The sequence below is a fragment of the Platalea leucorodia genome (assembly GCF_965183815.1).
Source record: "Platalea leucorodia genome assembly, chromosome: 3".
Lineage (NCBI taxonomy): Eukaryota > Metazoa > Chordata > Aves > Pelecaniformes > Threskiornithidae > Platalea > Platalea leucorodia.
Genome location: NC_138825.1, coordinates 18,905,948 through 18,926,616, shown reverse-complemented (window position 1 = coordinate 18,926,616; position 20,669 = coordinate 18,905,948). Strand labels below are relative to the sequence as shown.

General features: G+C 46.0%; 1 protein-coding gene across 1 annotated transcript; it reads right to left on the bottom strand.

Moving 5' to 3' along the window:
- Nucleotides 1-357: 357 nt before the first annotated feature.
- Nucleotides 358-19,560, bottom strand: KCNK12 (potassium two pore domain channel subfamily K member 12; the record flags this gene model as incomplete). The annotated part of the gene is made up of 2 exons (XM_082306455.1): nt 358-1,253; nt 19,209-19,560. The coding sequence occupies 2 exons, from the start codon at nt 19,558-19,560 to the stop codon at nt 358-360; spliced, it is 1,248 nt and encodes a 415-aa protein (XP_082162581.1).
- Between the last annotated feature and the right edge of the window lie 1,109 nt (nt 19,561-20,669).

Below are 20,669 nucleotides of genomic sequence, written 5' to 3'. Positions count from 1 at the left end.
CCCACTTTATGCATTTTAACTCAGATTTTGGGTTCACGCCATGTTCTGAAGAAGAACACGTTGGTTTTGAAACCATCATAACCATGTATGCCATTCTTCTATAATTGCATCAGATTCTGCATCAAAGACATCTATGTCTCTTCCAAAAAACCCCTTTGGGGAAAATTATAACATTACGGTAAAGATGTTACTGCATATTAGAGAAGACTTATAAAACCCCCCGAAACTAAAATGCTGAACGCCCAATGAATAGCAAGGCTGTCTCTGAATTTAAAACTTTCTAGTAGTTTACAGTGATAATTCCACCCTAATCACCATTTTATTTTTATTAAAGAAACAAAAGGAATTTCAAAAACTCTACCTAGAATCACTTGTTTCTGCCAAGCGGTTGTTCATGATGGCTAGAGCACCCACCCCTGCAGAGAAACCATTTTGTCTTGTATTGATACAAACGTTCCTCGGGTAGCCGTTGGCTGTCTCAGACAACTGCTTTTGCAAAATGGCCAGGGAGACTTTATTCGATGCTGTGAGCTCCCTCATGGAGATCATCTCTCCAGAGAGCCTCCTCCCATCGGTGTCGCTGTCGTACTGTCCATCAGCATCCATTGAGATGTTATGTCGACGTAGGCGGGCTCCTGGGGTGATGGCGTTGCGACGTCCGAGGCGGGCACTTGATTTATGGCACTTTGGGCAACATCTGCATTCGAATTTTTTCAACACCCAGTTCAAAACTTGCTTGATTACAATTGAGATGACGTTAAAAAGAGAGTATATGCAACATACCCCCATTAATATAAATATGAAGTTTCCGAATCTGTATAATCCCTGATTTTGGTACGCAGCGTTTTGGCTGCTTACCAAATCTCCAAAGCCAATGGTGCTGAAGGTGACAAAGCAATAGTACAAGGAATCAACGTAGTTCCATCCTTCCACCGCTGTGTACATTGCGGAGGCGCAGCAGGAAAGAGTAATAGCAAAAATTCCCAGAATCAGCATCACATGGTAAACGGATGGCTTCCACCCCACGAGGCTGCCCACCCCTGACATAGCTGGCCCCCTTCGGAAGTTGGGAGGTAGGAGACCACTTCTTCGCAGCTGTCTCTCATGGCACGCCTTCATGATGAACGCCAGGAGAGAGATAATACGCTCCAAGAAGAGGTTGAAGAAAAGGATAGTCCCGGCACACCCAAAAAGGCCATAAACGATGAGGAATACTTTTCCAGCCACGGTTGCTGGTGTGGTCATCCCAAAACCTACGATGTGGAGATAAATGAGTAACATTAATGATCTTTTTTCATGCGTGAGCTCAGGATGTATGTAACTTAACAAAGGTCCCATCTCACTGGACAAAAGAAGGAGTGCTACCTCTAAGTCAGCTTAGGGCAACAGGAAACGGAGTTTTGTAAAGAATGAAGAAGGACCAGAAAGCTCAACGAAATGACCAAAACTCAAGAGAGAGCAAAACATCCTCACAGAGATGAAAGATGATATTAACAGAGAACCACCACTCTGTAAATGCAGCTGGAAGCATTCCTGAGCCCAAACCACCTTGAGATGAGACGAGGTGAAGAGGTCATTTCCCTGCTCCCATGCGGGTGAGCCAGCGTGACCTGACGGAAAGTTTAAGCTCTCTATTGACAAGCTGTAACCCAGCGTAACACTATTGTTATTGAGGGCTGACAATACCACTCCTGCTGAGAAGATGGAAGGTTTCAGGTTGTGTAACAGAAAAAAAAAAACCAAACACTTCCCAAAGATTGAACATCGTTTTAAAAATAACAGCACTTTAAAGTCTTAACCAAATTCCAACTGTGATTAGCCCACCTGATATAATCACAGAAGGAAGGAAAAGGTCCCATCTTAAGTCATCGGCAAGATACCCCTGCTGCAGAGCTTCCTGGCAGACAGGGAGCACCAGGATCTTGCAGATTGATAATTACAGCAGGGAAAAACACTGCTGCACAGCTGAATAGAAAAATCGGAGTATACAAACTCTGGAAGGATCCAGCAGCAATATTAATTCACCTCTTCTTTACCAAGAATTCTCTTTTGACACTACTCATACACACAATTTTATATATAAGCAGTAATGCCTTGTAGCTATAGATGCCGGAATAACAGCAAAAGTGATCTTAAATTTGCATGCAAATAGATACAGTAAGTTTGCTCCATGTTATTTGCTGATACCAGTTATTTTATGAAAAAGAATTACATATATTTCACATACTGTCTCAGGAAGATTCTTGTGAAACTCAGTTCTGTATGTATTGCCGTTGTTCTGCTATTCTTCCCTGCAAAAAGCTTGGTCATTCAGTCAAAAAGCGTACTGATGGGACTGAGGTGACTGCTCATGTTCCATGAATAAATAACTACATCTAATCTAAATTAATGGTTTGTGAAAAATCCACATGCTGAAATTTCTTTACCTTATTGTTCCACAAAAATGCTGAGCGAGTAACATATTCAGGGAGGTAAATATGACCACCAGACCACATCAATGAAAGTTTGCAAAGAAAAAGGAGCTACTTTTAGCATAGAGCGTAATGAAATCATTAAATCCAGTTTATTATCATGACGCACCTTTAAAGAGCAACAGGAAAATATTCCCTATGTATAATGAGTTTAAATTGCTGCTTGAAATCTATTAATTTATTTTTGTAATGGCTGTATTTTTCTGGGTAATTTATTTGTGCTACCTTCATACTTCATTGATACAGAATTTTGCATTTGTTGATAAAAGAATGTAAATGCTCGTGACAAGTAAACCTGGAAATATCTTTTCAATGACATGAAGGTGCATGAGGAAAGAGGCAGTCCGACTTTCCCAACAGATCTGGCATGCTTGGGAACAGCTGTGTGGCAGCAATTCGGACTGTACTGTATCATCAGTATCTTCACAGTAGAAACAGTCTTTTCTGTAAAAGACAGTGAAAAACTTGCACAGTATGACCAGAAAATAAAAAATTACCAAAGGGGTCACTAGATTCTGTTTTCTGGACCCACGGTCTCTCCATTTTGTCACGCTAAAAGACCACCTTTAGGCAGATCTCATGAAGCCTGCCTTGGGGTCCCAGGCTTAACACCGGGCAATGGGAAGCTCCTCTCAGTTCCTCCTCCTCTGTGGGGTGAAGCTGTTATCTGGGTCGGGCTGGCTGCTCGTGGGAGCCTTCCCTTTTGATGATGAATATCCACTAGTGTCTGGTCCCAAGAATAAGCCAGGGAGCCTGTTGCAGTTGCCAGCTAGGGATACCCGGCCAGCTCGTTATGGAGAAGGCATCTGTTCGCCCATGCCTTGTCAGCAAAGTATTTAAACGTGCTTCACAGCAAGCATGTGAACATCACCATCAAAATAAATGGGTTTATTGTCACACATATGGCTAAACACATTTATTAATTAAAAAAAAAAAGAGATAGCAACAGTTTGGATCAAGTTGTAAATGCGCTGAAGCTTTTTAGTATTTTCTGGTGATCATTCATGAGAGGTGGTGAAGTTTTATATTTTTGATGCAGTTTGTTTAAGCAAGATTTTCTGAAGCATAGTGTTACCAAAATTCAGTATGTAGCTGTGCCAGGTGGAAGGACCCATCACAGCAACGAGAGTGCCAAGACTTACAGAAAACAGGCAAGAAGTAAGACCAGGCAGACATAGTAACTTCAGGTCAACAGCTAGCAGGCAGAAGTGTGCTCACGTACTCTTCATACAGTTCTTCCTTCGCTAGCTGTGTTAGTCCCTTTGGCACCACCTGGACCACGAGGGGTGAGCCCTGGTGTGTTCTGTACAACACGGTGTCCGAGCTCAGCCCCTGCTCAAGGCTAAGGACATCGTGATGCCTGGATGAAATGAATTCATTCAGAACTGCCTGTGCTTCTGAGACAGTACAAGGAAAGAAGCACAATGGTGCTTTGCATTTTTCATGGTCCTGACATACATCATACAGATATGTTGAGGTTGATTTTGTGTGGCTCAGACACAATACTTTGACCTCCCTCATGCTAATTCCGCCCCAGTCTGACCCACCGCTCCAGACACAAGCTCTACAGCAGCATTAATTTCAGCTGTTTGATACTTCTCCCCAAACAAACAGAATTAGTAGAGCTGAGTTGATAAGAACACTCAGATCTAACACCTATCCTTCAGCAGCCTCTCATGGGTAAGTGCTGGCAATTAATAAGTCCCTCATCCTGACTGTTACATAATAGGTTTTGTGGTTACCATTCTGCTCATCTGGACTTTTAATTTATTTAAGCTGGTGATGGATTCAAGAGGTAGTGCAACTGGGCAAACTTGTGAAGAGTTATGTGCCTTGTGATATGCTTCCCGTTGCTCTTCATTTCTTTTCTTTTACCCATTTTCTTATGGGTAAAAGAACTGGTCGGTGCCAGAACACAAGAAGGAATAGTGGCTTTAGTACCTGTGAGCTCTTCCCTCAGTCCAATCGGTTTGGCGATTACCTTGTCTTACTATATTTTGAGATTAAAGGGGTTGACAGTTTTCCAGTAAAGATATATTTAACCAGAGATGGAGGAAAGTTTTGGTCACCTTGAAAACTGAACACAAGAAAGTCTTCCAGCCTTTACCATGGCATTGTGTGTCCCTGCTTCTTTCAGCCAGGCCCTCAGCTCGTCTTACAGAGGCATCCTGCCATGGGACTTGGCTCATGCAGCAGGTCAGCAGAACTGAGCAATCATTTTAAATCCCAGAGCGTAGATCGTGAGAGTAGCATCACCTCTATCACCTCTTAATAATGCAGTTATATTTAAAGGAATCAGCAGAAACTAAAATTGTTAAATATTATTTTTTAAACAAATTATTTCTCAGACATAAACAAAACCCCACTATAACCAGAATGCTGCTTCCAGAGGGAAAGAAGTTCTTGCAACATAAAGACTAAGCTCTTACAGGGCTGGTCCCCAAGAGATGTGGGTTACAGAACACAGGCAGATAAACTAAGAGCAACCAATTTTGTTTCATGTCTGTTCCACGCTTGCTTTAGTTCATGGCTTTCCATAGTCTTGGTTGGTCTCTGTTAACTAACATGTATACTGCATCAAGGAAGACCTTATCATATTGTGAATTTTGAGACTAAAATTGGATATTTGGATTCTGGTGCTCCCTTCAACCCCTTTTCCACCTGTTAGCATTTCATCATTATTGCCCCGATAGAGTCATACCTGCGTATTTCACAACTACCTCTCATACCAGCTTATTTCACAACTACCTCTCATTTATTCTATAGCTCCTTACCACCTAACATCCAGAAACAGTTGCCTTGGATACAGGGTCACAGCTCAGAGCCGACAAAACTGCTGCAGACGGAAACCTTCTGCTGCATCCAGCACTTTTACCCAAGGGTTGAGAATACTACGAGGCAGTTCTTCCACCTGGCTTTGCATTTTCAGACTACAAATGAAAAACTTACTTTCCCTTTAACATCTTTGTCAGACCGCTTTACTAAAATACCCCGCTTTGGGCTCAAACAGTAAATTTTTTTAGAGCTTTTCCATTGCCAGAGCCTTTAATATCAAAGTTGCCGCACAATCACATTTGATCTTATTTAGATTACCAGCTGGAAACAGAGCTCCGGAACGGTAGTGGTCTGTCCAGCACTGTGTGCATTAAGACACTAAGTTAGACCCATGCTAAGTCTGAAGACATGAGATACCACTGCAGTTTTTAGGGCTGGTCTAACCTCTATCGTACACAAGCTTGCAGTCCTTGGTGACCCATGTACTGGAGCAGATATCCCATGGAGAAAATACTGAGTGACTATGCAACTAAGGACTGACTCCCATAATCAATCTATCTATCTATCTATCTATCTATCTATCTATCTATCTATCTATCATCTATCCTTGGTAATATATATACCACTTCAAGATGAATAAGCAGGTTGTTTCTGGCATTTCCTAACTTTTCTGTAATTTTAATAACTTTTTTTTAACATGGGCTTGTTCTCCCTAAAGCCTACAGTAAATAGATGGTCAGAGCTCCTGTAAATTTGCTTTGTGAACCAGGGTGGGCTAAACCGGGTCTTTTTTTCCCCTAACTCCCATGTCTGTTCAGTACATAAAAATGTGCATACATGCACCCAATCCACCAGAGACTGTGGGAAAAGATGCCCAATCTATTCTGTGACCTGAAAGAGCACCATGATAAACTCAATGAACGTAGTTAAAAACCATCCAGGTCACTGCTGTTGCTCCTTGTTACATCTCCACCAGTGAAATATTAGTCAGGTGTTTGAGACAATGCTACTCAAAAGGAGCCACACTGGCAGAACAGAGGCAGGAGATGATTAATTGAACATTAAGGAGTTTCAAGGAGCTGCAGGCAATTATTAAAGGCTTTCCACAGTACCAGTTTTATTATGTTTATACACAACTGTGATCAAGTTATCGGTTATCTGAAATGCTGCTATGCATAACATCAGTGAACACCAGAATCAATCACCCTTGGCGTTTCTCTGCTGGCTGTGGTTTAAATCGCAGCCTGAAAGGTCATGGCCACATTTTCATTCCTCTTTAAAGTACATTGTTTTTTTAAAAAGTTAATAGAATTGTCAGCCTAAAATAACCTAAGCTTCCTTGACCAAAAAAAGTGATTAAATTGGCAACCATGACAATAAATAACTAAAAGGTAAAGCTAATAAATAGTTGTCACCAGGTGCATGGTATAAAAAGAGACTGAGAGGTACCAATATTTTTCTGTAGAGGTGAATGACAAAGACGAATCTAAAATTATGCCAAAAAAGTGACTTGGATGAGGATGAGAGACAGGGCTGGGCAGCAGCACCTTGTGCCCAGGCACGGGCAGCAGGGCAGCTCCATCAGGTCAGGGATGCCGGGGCTCCCCAGCTCTTCTGGCAACCTCTGATTTCTGCTCGTGGGTAAGGGGCTTGTGCTCCCACGGGCATCCCTGGAGAGCTGCGGGATGCCACAAGGGGCTGCCCTGTGGGGAGCGGTGTGATGGAGAGGGCTGTGGAGGTAACCAGAGGCACTGGTGGCTGTGATTCTTGGGTTGAAGAGGGCACTTGGGTGCTCTGGAGAGGAAACTGGAAAGAAGGTGGTGAAGGATCTCCTCTGGTAGGAAGGGGACAGGACAGCCAGTTGGGGGCTAAGAAGGTGCAAGGAAACATCTGTCTTGTGAAATCCCCTGAAGATGGGAATACGAAGCCTGACCCCGCACGCAGGGTACTTGCATGTGGAGGTGCTGCCATGCGTGGCTGATACCTGGCCACGTCAGCAGGCAGGTGAGGAGGGGACCCCATGTCCTGCAGAGAAGGTGTCCTGTGTGACAGAGCTGGAACAATGTATGTAGGGTGAAGGATATGCCAGACCTGAGAGGAGTAAGGGTGAGGTTTCTCCTCAGAAACCTCAAGTGTTACCACCTTGACAGGGGTCTAAAGCATTAGGGGTACCCCTCTGAGATCCCCTAGGAAAGGGGACAGGAATACCTCCTCAAAACCTGGCTGCTCGTGTACATTTACCTTCTCCTCCTCGCAGCAGGTTTCCCAAGTGTGTATTTCTACACTGACACCTTCTAGTTGAGCTTTCCAAGAAAGATCTTCAATTTCTAGTGAGTACTCAGCAGACACATTTATCAACTCAGCTGGCCTAACTTTTGTAAATTTGAGTGATAAATGACCCTTAAAAAGAGAAACGCTGGGGATTCAGCTTCACCACCACCAGCAGTACTCTTGCTCTATTAATTTACCAGAAGTAGGCAAGATTTTTTTCTAGAGTTGTACTGCATGTTGCCCTTTCTTTGTACAGCGTGAGAAGAAAGTGCATACCAAGGACTAACCAAAAAAACCCCACCCTTGCTCAGTACTAAATGCCATCATTGTAAATACAGAGCCCAATAAATGCAGAAGGAGGCTGATCATCTGGTCTGGCCAAGGTTCTTTGGCACAGAACCAGGACAAGGAAGAAGCAGAAGTGTCTCTAAATCAGTTTTACAGTTCCCTGGCTGGGGCTGGCTGCTCCTCTATCCCCCTTGTACAAGCAAGCGGGGACTGACTTGTGCCAAGCCACCAGTGTTGCCAGCTAAGCAATAGCTCTGGCCCGAGGTCTTGCTAAGCAGCCCCCCTGAAGAGCGAACACACGGGGAAGGTTACAAGCTTAAGGCTGGCAATCTTTGGCAAGCTTATGTTTGGGTTTTCTGGTTAATCCTATTGCATCAGGACACAGTTTCTAATGAGGGACAGGGGCCTTCTCCTAAAATGAGATGATGGAGAATGAAGTTCAGAGAAATATGAAAATCAGAGGAGTATGAATTCAAACCGCACACAGAAAAAGCAAGTCAGGGCCTACAAGCTGGTATTATTCTTGCTGACTCTCAACTGTAAAGGGATGGAGGTGTCCTGCGGTGAGACAGTCTTCCCTAATTTCTCCATTAACATATTGTTCATAAATAAACTTTCTTCCAGTGCTTCAGGTTTTATTGCTCTTACAAATAATATAATCTTCTCTGCTAAACTCTTGGGGCCAGACTCTGGTTTACAGTCATAAAAATCAAGACTGAAACGATTTTCTTCATTTTATGCTACCTTTCTTGTGCAAATCTTAAGCAAGATGATACTAACCCCCCTCTTGTTTTGTCAGTTACTCTGCCCCTTGGCACAGCTGGGGTGCTCTAATAGCTTGTTAAAACGGAAACAATATGAGTTAGTGTCAGCTAAATTAGCGCAAAACCACCTTGCAAAGGAGTACTTCCAGAAAAACGGCATGAAAGCAAGATGCTCTTTCTTCTGGTTGCAGCCCATCTCCTTGTGAATTGACCTAAGCTAGTCCAGAGCTGCTTCTCATGGCTGTCTCCACACCTGATGATCAGAGTTTGATCTTTGCTTTGTTTTCTTGCTTCATCCTAACAGCTGGGTGAAAGCCATTTTACTATAATCTTGTCTGAAATGGTGGTGGTGTTAATAATGGAAAAATATAGCCCACAAGCTTCTCAGTTGTTTAAGTTATCCTTGCACTAGAGGCTTTAGTCTTTAAAATCCTCCCTTAACAGCTGGCAGGGCCGTATCAAACCCTTGGTCACATCTGAGGTTGTGGGTAGAAGCATCTGCCTTGGCTTACCATGCTGCTGAACCTCATCTAGAACACTGAGGTTTCTGAGACACTATCAGACAGAGGAAACGTCTCTGAATTTAGAATAACTATTTTCAAAAATCTGCAGAAAACAAAAGCATGGTAACCAAGAAATACACAGTCTGTCTCGGTAACCAGAGATATACATGAAGGCACAGCTCACGGACCCCAAGAGTGGCCAATTCCTTCTCTCTCTTGAGATGTGTCCAATATCTGAAGCCATACACTGCCACCTTCTCTGACCTTCCTACAGTCTTCATGTAGCTGATGGTATGATTCCAGGTGAACATTGTTTCGGAAGTCAATTTCTCTTGCAATCTTAATTTTTCATCCTTTAAAGCTGCTTCCACTCTTATTTTCCTGTGTTTTTCAGAATGTTTTTTGTGTGGATAATTGTGTATCTAAGCAACACCCTAACAAGAAAAAGCTTATGCCCCGTCATTTCAAATGGAGTGTTTCAAACACTAGCATTCACACCTGCTTTTGCTGTTTATTGAAACTTGCAGTCGCATTTCAGATGCCTGAGTAGACCCAAGGTTGTGCAAAAATTTTTTTCTGAGCTGCAAGGAAAAAAGAATAACAGCATCCAAATTTTGTTATATTCTTGAGACATTACGGGCTTCAAAAGACAACCTGCACGTGCACTGCCACTCCAGTGCCGGCACATCTCACGATAATTCTTTCAGGATAAGAAATAGCATTATCTGAATTTTACAAGTGATCTTGGGTGTATGTCATATTTCCCCACATGAGAAGTCTGATAAAACAAGATGTTGCTCCTGGGCTTTCTATGCCTTACAGATGGCATAGGCCGTCAAATGGTTAAATCACTGGCTTTTGACTCGATAAAACAATAGACTTGCAGCATTTTTTTCTGCCATTGGTGTTTGTGCAGGTATTCTGAGAACATCTGTTTCTTGATAGCTGTCTCAGCTCTTCTGTTTTACAAAGAGTCAGCCTATAAAGATGGACCTGTAGGACAAAAAGGACCTAAACATATAGGGCAAAACCTTTTACACCGTTTGGCCATTTTCCCCTGAATTTCTGTGCAAACTTCTAGAGTTTTGATGTAATGAAAAAAACCTGACCAATCTACCTCAACTTTTTAATGGTTTAAATATGCATTCCTGAGTCCCTTATTTCAAAAAGTTCCAGCTGAAAGAAAAGAAGCAAATTCTTAAGTATCTTTTAGCTCAGGCAGCTCTTTTAATTCATTCACAAAGGCACAAAGACCTAATTTTAAGTAACTGTAATAGAAATATAGGGTGACAAGATTGCTGACTAACCAGTTACTTCTCATTTTCTATTTCTGCATATAACTCTTCCTTCCTTAGTATGCATTTCCCTTGACTACTTTTAAATTTAATGATATTGAACAACTTTGCCACTTATCAAGATCATTTCGAGCTTTTGATTTTATCTGAGATTTTCCTGGTCCTTGAAGCTCTGCCAGTAGCAGTTTTTGTAAATGGACAAACGATTTTATCACACAAGTTTTCCCCCCACTCCCCACTGAAATCACCGTTTGGATTGAATATCTTTACACCGCAGTCATTTCCATCATCAAAGGCTTAAAGTAGACTCAACTCCATACACATTGAGCACAAGTGACGCTGTATTTTTTATTTATCCTCATGAGATAAATATATTGCTTGCACAATACTTGGTCTGAGCAAAGAGTTGACAATATTCAATAACGAATAATCAAAAGGATTCCATCCAGTTTTCTTTTAATTGAGATTTACTGAATTAAATTAGTTTCTCATCCAGTTCTCACGTGGGCAAGTTTCTCCTAATTGCTGTTTCTGCGTTGATTAAATTTGCTTGCCTAAGACTTGAGAATGAATGTCAACATTTGGCCCATCATTTCTAAAGGGGAAGAAGCTGCAGTGGTACAAGGTCAGAAAGTTTAAAGTTGATTGAGGAATCACTGTGGGGCTATATTTGTTATCAAGGTATTATCACTTTTTTCATCAATGAGTAAGAAGCACTTACTATGGATTTTTAAACACGAGCAATAGCAGTGCCTCACCCATGTAAGTAATCCCATACGTTAACATCAAGCCGTTCAATTTCTCATCTTATTGCACTCCAAAGCTTTAATTACTTGAAAAGGCTCCTAATGCTTTGCCTCATCTCATGCAATTAGATTTAATTTTCATTCTGCTTCTCTTGGTTTGATTCAAGAGAGATTGCACTGAAACCTTCTGATGTCTATAGCTAGGTGTGCCACCCATTGCCATCAACAGAGGCGCTGAGCTCAGAGATGTATTACTTACAGTCATGCCCCACTAAGTGCAGCAACATCAGACCTGCATCTGTTTTATAAACCTAGCGTGCCAATGCAATGAGTAAGGTGGGATTTCCTAAAGCTCTGTAGACTGGTCTACTATTGACTTCAGCAGAAGCAGGCTATTGAGGAGATATAAAATTAAACATATTTGATTTGTCTGGATTGCTATGCAATTGCCCCTTAGGTTATAATTCTGTTTGTTACTTAAGTGTTTCTATTCACGAAAGGTTTTATTATCACTTCTAAGATTTACTGCGCTCAGGAGGACTTTCATGTTTCAAATGTTCACCAGCATGAACCCTAATCTTTGTCCTTACCTACCTTCTCCCAAAATGCACTCAGAGATGCACTCGGTGCTGACACACTATGTAAACTGTCTCTTTTGATAAAGGTAAGCAAGGGTCATATGGATCACGGGTACAGGCTGTGTTTCCAATAATACCAGGCTGTCTTCATACTAAAAATTGCAGATGAGATGTTCCATGTTGGTTTTCTGTTGCTCTAAGCCTGATGCTACTACAGCAAGAAGTAAAATTCTCATTGACTTCAATAGCTGCAAAGATAAGGTAATACTGCATTCACTAAAATAAAGAAATGACATTGTATTTTCCAGCACAACACCAGGAGTGGATATTGTCACATGAAGTTAACTGCCAACAAATCTATCCTATAATTGTTTTCCTCTTCTCTCCACGATGAAGAGCAATTAAGGTTCGCAGAAAAGCAAGATCATGATGACCCATCAGTAAAAGTGAGAAAAAATTATGAAGTGTACATGATCTGAAGGTGCTGAGAGACAATTGGAGAAACTGAAGACAACTGGAGAAGGGAGAAGGATTTAGACTGAAAAAAGAAATGAGGGTCAATAGCAGGATTAACACTAGAGAAGGGGGACAGGTGTGATTAGGAGCAGAAAGAAATTGTAAAGCTTTATTTTTGACTTGTTTGGTAGTTATTAACTTGAAAGACTGCAAAGATGTGAAACAAATACTCAAAATTTAATCAAGCAAACAAATCATCAGTAGAGGAGGGCATGCTAACTGGGAGGAAGGCAGCAGAAATTAAGACTGCCTGGGAAAGGCAGGTGAACGGGGAGCATTAGATAAACTGTAAGAGAAGGAAAGGGGGAATATCCCCAGGAGAGCAAAGGGGGACGGCAGAGGCTAGGGACTGGCCAGGCTCCATGGGAGCACAGCCTGTAGGGTTTCAGGCAGGATTTGGAATTACGAGCCCACAGCGAACAGGGCAACTGATAAGCCCAGTAATTATAGTCCCTCACTGCTATTACAGGCGTGATTACTGGTTTACAGGGAGGTTGCTTAGTAATACAGACCAACTGGCTGGAGCCACGCGCGTCACCTCCGCGGAGGGAGAGCTGTCAAAGTCATATTTTGGCCCACCAAGGTCTGGTTTGCAACCACATCTCCAGGCTCTTATAAATGCACAGAGAACTGAAATACAGGTATTTGCTGCCCAGCAGGAACATCACTGAAGACCAGACTGAATGTCGTGCTAAGCGGGAGGTACGTACCCACTAAGTAGACATTGCTCCTTCAATTAGCTGAGCTAGAAGGACCCCGAAGGCTGCAAAAATGGAGAATCCATGATTACAAACTCCAGTTTGTCTTTGTTTTGAACCTGAACCAGCACACAGTAAGTCAATATAAAATTTCCCCTGACTTCTGAGATGCAGGACCATATCTCATGTGATGCCAGGCAAATTCTTTATTCCCTAATGTTACAGACGGGCTTTGTTTTTTGGGTGACTGCTCTGAGATGCTGTGGTGCTCAACATTCAGTTCAGAGACCCCAGGTTTCAGTGCTCCAGCTGAGCACCCCAAAGTCCAGACCCAGAGTGAAAAGAATTGCAATTTGTTCGTCCCCTGGCTTAACGTCTCCAGTTGTAGAACAACAAATACATCTCCATCGTACTGATGTTAGTGTTTTGAAACATAGATAGGGTTTCATAGATAGCGTTTAATATTTAAGAAACCTCTGAAACTCTTCCATTAAGTAATCTGAGCTGATGTGCTCTGTAGAAATCACTCAGTTTATATGACCAAAGCACAGTAATAGCTTCACTTCCTGGGTCTGGCATAACCCTACAGGGGCAGGTAGACCCTAAGCAGTACTGAGACTGATTAAAATGATATTTTCACAAAACTTTTTTTCTTTTAAAAAGGGCTTTATTTAAAGTACTGAGGTTCCCCCCTCTCACCTTCTAGAATAAAAACCCAACAAATTCAGGATCAAAATTATTTCATCGTCACCCTTCAGCGGGGACACCTCAAGTCACCCGTGTAATTACACGGATGTACTCCAAGTAAAGCTTCCTGTTGTTGCTCTCAACTACAAGAAGGCAAGCTGTGATTTAGATTACTTTCCTGCTTGGAGGACCCAACCTATGCCCACACATTTAGGAAATTCCCGTCAGTGGGACCCAAAGAAGTTAATACCCCCATGAAGCTACAGCAAGGAGAAAACATGGCTGTGGTGCCAGGTCTTCATCTGAGGAAAATCACTGTAGGATCACTTCTCTCCACAGAAATATGCTGACCATTGACTTGCCAACTTCTTAGCCTCTTGCTCTCCATTCTTTATCAAGACTACCAGGGTGAGAAAATGACTTTCAGATATACACTGGTACATTGATCAAAACATCACACGCACCTAAGGAATCAGATCTGGCCACAGCAGACCAAGCTGAAACACACTCTCATGCTGGCTGCAGACTGCATATATGCTGGCAAAGACAAATAACCTGACACTGCAGCTTAATAATACTGCTTGCTCTCCAAACTGCTTTCTTGTTTGGGTTTTGTTTGACTTCAAGAAGGTCAACTCTGGAGGCAACTGCCCCCTAATCAGAACCCTCTGCAATACCTGCCTGTACAAGCCTCAGAGAATTGCAGAGCCCTGACAAAACTTAACACCGATGCTGATCGGGTGCACACTCTGGTCTGTCGCCTTTTGGTTTGCATCGGCCGTACAGACAGCGAAACTGCATTCACAGAGAGCCAGAGCCTTCCCCAGCTTCAACTCAAATTCATATCCTGAAATATATCAATGAAAAAGACAGGGTAAATATATTTTCCCCTTAAAGCCTTCAGACCAACTTGGTTATTTGTGGTATTTCTTGCCAAATTACCATGTGAAGTGCCTGCTCTTGGGTAGGCTCACTCCCTGGCTCCTAGCACTGCAGTCCAACACCTGACCATGCACTTGCTGAGCTGTCTCACTGCCTTTTGCACATTGCTTCCATTGAATTATCGCCTTCAGCATATCTGGACCTCCAGATTTTCTCAGAAGACTACAAGACAGAGCAAGAGGAGATTTTAGAAGTGAGTGATTATGGTGCCTAGGTTGTGGAGCACAAGCAGAAATGATGTGCTGGGTATGCTGGGTCCCTACAGAAGACCCAGAGCGAAAGGGGTCTAACCCAGCTGACATCCCAAGCAAGGAGAGCACAGCTGCCGGGAGCTAGTTAGCTGGTACAAAATACCAAACATTACGTCTCTCACTACATGGCCTCTCTTCATGTGGGTTCAAAGCCCACCTCACCACAGGGCTGTGCCTTACCTCTTTGAGATAGCAGCAGAGAAGAGTGTGCCCCATCCCTTTGGGTGGAGCTGTCAGTCCACAGGAATACCGAGTCATTTAACGGGATCCCTCAGGGATAAGGAAAGGATGAATAGTCCCTCTCACACCTATACAGCGTGCCCCCTCACACAGCTGTACAGAGGGAAGATCTTTGCACGATTTCTTCCCTTCTGAAGGCACCTATAACCCACACATGCTCCATCCCAAAATAATCCATCCACAGTAAGGGTGCTTTATAAAAATAGTATGTTGAAAAATCACTTTTATGTATTGGACTACTTTTGACCTCATTTTTTAGTGCCTGGTATGGATTCCTATAAAGCAATTGTATCACTTGATTTTCCAAGGGATTTTGCAACCTGTACTTACACGTAAGAAGTTTAAAATCCAAATTTAGTAATAAGTTGAGGTTTCAATGTTTTAATATGTAGGTACCTAACGTTTATTCTAACTTTTAAGAGAGGAAAAAGATCTGGATAGAGAGTCTCGACTCAGGGACTGAGTCAGAAATCTAGAGCTTCAGGCATCCCGGAGTTGCCTTATGCACTAGGCAAAATGAATCTGTGCTACTAGAATATAGGGAAAGCTATGATTGATGATGCTGTACACTGCAACATTTCACCAGGAAGAAAACTGGTCTGAGTTATGCTTTGCCTTCGGTCTTTAACAAAGTGCTGGGAACTATTTGTGATTCGTATTTGGGGAAGGAAGGAAAAAAACCTCAACTGAAAAACAAAGTCTACTGCCAGTTAGACCGATGAATCAAGAAGAAATTTCACCTAGCTGCTCCTTAAAGAAATCAGTACAAAAATAATAAATGCCTACAAGAAAATACCTTTTGGAGTGCAAAATGACTGAATAAATGGTGTAGACTGACAGCAAGCGATCAGAAATTAGACCGAAGAATTTTCTTGCATAGCTCTGAAAATCGAGATGTGTCTAATGAAAAATAGACTCAACATTTCATTATTCAACTACAAACAATGCAATAATAAAAAAAATGAATGCCCAGAGTGCTATCAAGAGGGTGTTTTATGGACAGTAAGCCACTCGCTTTGTGGGCTGTTCAGGAAAATGCTTTAAGATTAGACTTAACATTTCATTTTAACTCTCTCTCCCATTTCTTAAAGACCTCGCTAACATGTTTCTCACCCAGAGGGTTTGATTGTGTCCCTGTGTAATTAGGGAAGATGCAGAACTGCAGCCAGGGAAGTACAGGAGACAAAGCACTTAATTTAGGGGAGCTGCTTGGCTCTGCAAAGGCCCTGCTCAAGGATGGAGCAGTTTTCTCCAAGCCCAACTGTGCCTAACCCTTCTGTTCACAGAAGGATGAAGAATTGGAGTCCCCCTCTCTCTGTTCAGCTTACACAAACCCCAGGAAAACTTGCAGCCCTGTCCCTGGGTGACTGTATTTTGATGCCTACATATGAAGGATTTAGTAGGTTTATTAAAATCAGTGAGAGCAGAGCGAGGACTTGAAAAGACCCAGCGAGTTTTCTGTTAGTTGGAATCCTCTACAGATAAGAAGCTGAGTAACCTGTGGGTAATTTACCCTTGACAGACACGGCGTCTACTTGCTGTTTGTTAAGCAGTGAGTAAGAAAGCTTTCCCATGCATCGTTAGGATAGGGGTGTGTTTAGCTGGAGTAATAAAGTTGCTTTGACACCTGTAACTGATGAAGTTGTTGAGGAAGGCAAGCTGTTTTGACTCTAGATGTCTGGAAGTTGTTGGCGAGGTTGAATACAGACGGCATTCTCCTTGTCAATGAACTGTGACACAAAGGCAAGTGAAATCTGATCCTGAACCAGGATAACACGGTGTTTGAGCTGACAGTGGAATCAAAGGTACTCCAGGCAGGTAGGTACAGAAAGGAGCTGGCTGGGAGGGAACAAAGGGACCACGAAAGAACGGCTCCGGAACTGCTCCCCAGGTGACATTTCGATGTCTACCATTTGGTTTCTCCCATGCTGCGACTGTGAGTGAGAAAGCCTTGTGCACGTTTCATTACGAGTACAGCTTTTGGGTTTTAGCGGGACAAGTAGTTAATTCACTGGGTTCCTTTTGCTTGGCGAACACAGCCGCCAATAACTGAATACAACTGTGTGGTGGAAGAAGCCTCGCCCATGGAGAAGCTGCTGAGCTCACCGAGGGCTTTGCCTCTCTACGAGCAGCTTGAATTGGCAAGTGAGGAGAAGCGCTGAGGTGAGGGGAGAAGTTCCTCTTCTTCTGCAGGAGCTGTACACATAGCTGGTAAAAGCTCTGCCAGGACAGGGTGCCACAGCCTCAGGACGCCGGTACTCCAGGAGACACTACTCCTGCCGGGGCCGTGCAGCTCAGCACCCCCAGCACAGCGGCTCTGCCACGGCCTTCGCCGTCCCCAAAGGCACAACTCGGCTTCCCTTCGAGCCGCCTTCTGCTGCATCTCCTCAGCCAGAGCAATCCAGAAGTACTAGCAGGTAGTAAGCCAAGAGAAGGTACTACTCAGGGGAATGCTTGGCAGAACCTGGCCTCTGTTGTAGCTCGGGAAAAACAATCTTCAGCCTCCATCTCGCATGTGAGAGATGCAGACATTATTTGCTACAAAGAGCGAGCGGTGCCCTAGGTTGCACTACAGGAATATGAGAAACGCAGTTCTTGGTTCAGCCGTTTACACCTGTCAAGACTGCCAAAAAACCCCGCTGAGTTTCTCATTCCCTCTGCCCAGGTACAAATGACTGCAGACAGGGCGATGAAGTGGAGATGCAAACAAATGCTTGCAAATGATGAGGAAACATTTTACATTTCAATAACCACAGAGAGGAGAAGCCAGGGTTGGCAGGGAAGTGAATGGATCTGCGTTTACACATCTCCTGAAGACTTCTCTGTTTGCTACAGCAGGTGTAAGGAAAGAGTGGGTTTGTTAATATATTGACTTTTTTTCAGCTCAGTCATAATGATCTCTTAAAAATATATGTTCTCCTGATGAAGCAAGCCTAACGTTTAATTAAAACAGTGTTTTAATGACTGGACTATTGAATGTACTTGAAAAGGAAAAGTTAACTGAATTATTCAATGCAAAAAGTAACAATACTTGACAACATTGCTGTAGTCACCATCACGACTCTATTATACGGATTAGTCACTATTGATAAAACATTTTCCGAACCTAATGAATGCAAGCGCAATAATGAGCTGTGCGTTTCTTCCTCTCTAATAAAGGGAAAGCATGGCATTTATGCTAAGGAGCCCCAAGACAACTGGCTTGTTACAAAACTTAAAAACTGGCAGAGAGAGAAAACCGGTAAGATCTTGTGTCCGCAGGGACAGGGTTTCTCAAGCAATGCTCCGAGAGCAGCAGATAGCCACAGCTTTACTTCAAGTAAATCTCCCACACGACAGTTCTTAATGGTGCTTTTAGAGTAAAAAATGGTAATTTTAGAGTAAAAAAAAAAAAAATCCCTCCCCCCAAAACTCACCATTTGCTTATAAAGTGCTGCTCTTCCTAAACACCGATCGGATATATGAGTAACTGCAGTCAGCTGTAGCCAGCGATGTACTGAGAACGCACATTATGGTACAGCTAGAAGACATACGGCTTCGTGTCGCTGATGTCTTTATTCACGTACACATCTTTTAACTCCGCCAGCAGTCAAAACCAGTACCAAGTTCAGCGGCCGGGCACCGCGAAGGCCTGGCTATCGCTCAGCACCGTCGGTAGCCCGCTGCCTACCGGCCCCCGCGCCGCCTCGCCCGGTAACGAGCCCGCCGAGCAGCGGGCGCACCCGCCGCGGGCAGGGCTGCTGGGCGGGCGGCCAGCGCCGCTCGCTCCCGCGGGCCGCCTGAAGCCCGACCACGCACCCGCCCAGCCGGCAGCAAAAGTTTGCTGGGGAGGGAGGGGGCTCCCGCCGCCGGGGCAGCGGCTGCCGCGACGGTCAGGGGTCCTGCGGCCCCGGCGGGAGCCGGAGCGCTGCGGAGCGGAGCCCAGCGCCGGTCCCCGGCTCCCTGCCCCGGGGCGGGCGGGGCCGCCGGGCGAGCGGTGGGACCGCGACCCCCCGGGCGGGGGGTGATGGGGGACCCGGACCCGGACCCCCCGCATCCCACCCCGTTGCAAGGTCTCCGGTTGCCACAGCAACGCGGCGGCGCCTCTCCCCAAACTTTGGTCGCTATAACGACCGGCCCGCGGCCGCGGCCGCGGCCTCGCCCCCCCTTCCCTCCGCCGCGGGGCCGCCGGGGCGGCGCTCACCTATGGTGGAGACGACGGTGCCCACGAAGTAGAAGGCGCCGGGGAAGTCCCAGCGGGGCCGCAGGGCGTCGACGCGGATGCCCGCGGCCATGGCCGCCTCGTAGCTCCGCAGGAAGGCGCGCAGCTCCGGCAGGCTGATGTTGAAGATGCGGCTGAAGTTGTGGAGGGTCCGGTTCCAGCGGAGCTGCGCCGCCGCCTCCGACGGGCTCTCGAGGGCCGAGAAGACGGTGGCGCCGGCGCTCAGGTACGCCGCGATGAGGGCGGCCAGCAGCAGGAACCGCCCGTTGTCCTCGTTGAGGGGCGCCAGGCGCCGCCGGCGGCAGGAGCCCGCCGCCCCCCGCGGGGGCATCATCCGGTGCGCGGCGCGGCGGGCGCGGCGGGCGGCGGGCGGCCCCCGGCGGGGGGCGCGGGCATGGGGCGGCGCGGCGCGGAGCCCGGCGCGGCGGCGGCGGCTTCGGCTTCGCTGCAGGGGCCGCGGCTCTGAGTCATCCCCCGGCGGGGCTGCCCGCCCGGCTGGCGGCGGCGCCCCGGGGCCGCCGGCCTCGCCCGCCCGCCCTCAGCCCGACGCCCCGCGCCCCCGGGGCCGTGGGCTGCTGCGGCGCGGCCCGGCCGGCTCGCTCTGGCCATGCGGGGCGGCGGCGGCGGCCCCGCCGCGGGGGAGACCGCCGCGGGGAGGCGGAGGCGGAGGCTGAGGCTCCGCACGGCGCCCGGTCGACGGCGGGCGGAGGGCGGGAGCGTGCGGCGCGGCCCCCGGGGAGCCGCATCCCCGGCGGGAAGGCTCCCCCGGCCCCGCTGCCGCCGCCCGCCCGCCCGGGCCGGGGCGCCGCTGCCGCGCCCCCGGGGTGCCGCCGCGCCCGGCCCAGGGGAGGGACGGGACGGGACGGGACGGGGCGGGGCGGGGCGGGGCGGGGCGGGGCGGCCCTGCCTGGCCCGGCCCTGCCTTGCCCGGCCCTGCCTTGCCCGGCCCTGCCCGCCGCTCCGCGGGTCTCCGCTCCCCACCGCGGCACCGGGCGGCTGCCGCCCCGCCGGGCACGGCCCGGGAGGGGGGACACGGCAGAGGCGCCTGCCCCCTCCTCATGCCTGCGATGCGCCTTGCCGCTGCGGAGGTTGTTTAACTTTAAAGCCTTTTCTCTGTGGCCGGTGCCAAGAGAGGTGGTTTCGAGGGAGCTGGTGGTGGTCGGTGGAGCACTAATTAATTAATTTCAGCCATTTCTAGGTGCTGTTTCTGATCTGACTCCAATTTCTGGGCTGCACAAAGTTAGACCCAAGAAAATGATAAATTTTGGTTTCGGTGCCAAATGCCCATTCAATCTTAGCTAGTGTCTGAAAGGTGATTTTTTTTTTTCCTGAGCTGGTGGATTCTTTCTTTGCTGTTTGCCTTGGAACAAACACTCTAGCCTTTCTTATCCGTTAGGCTGCAGTAAGAACTGCAGTCCTTTCCTGAGAGACCTGTAGTAAATA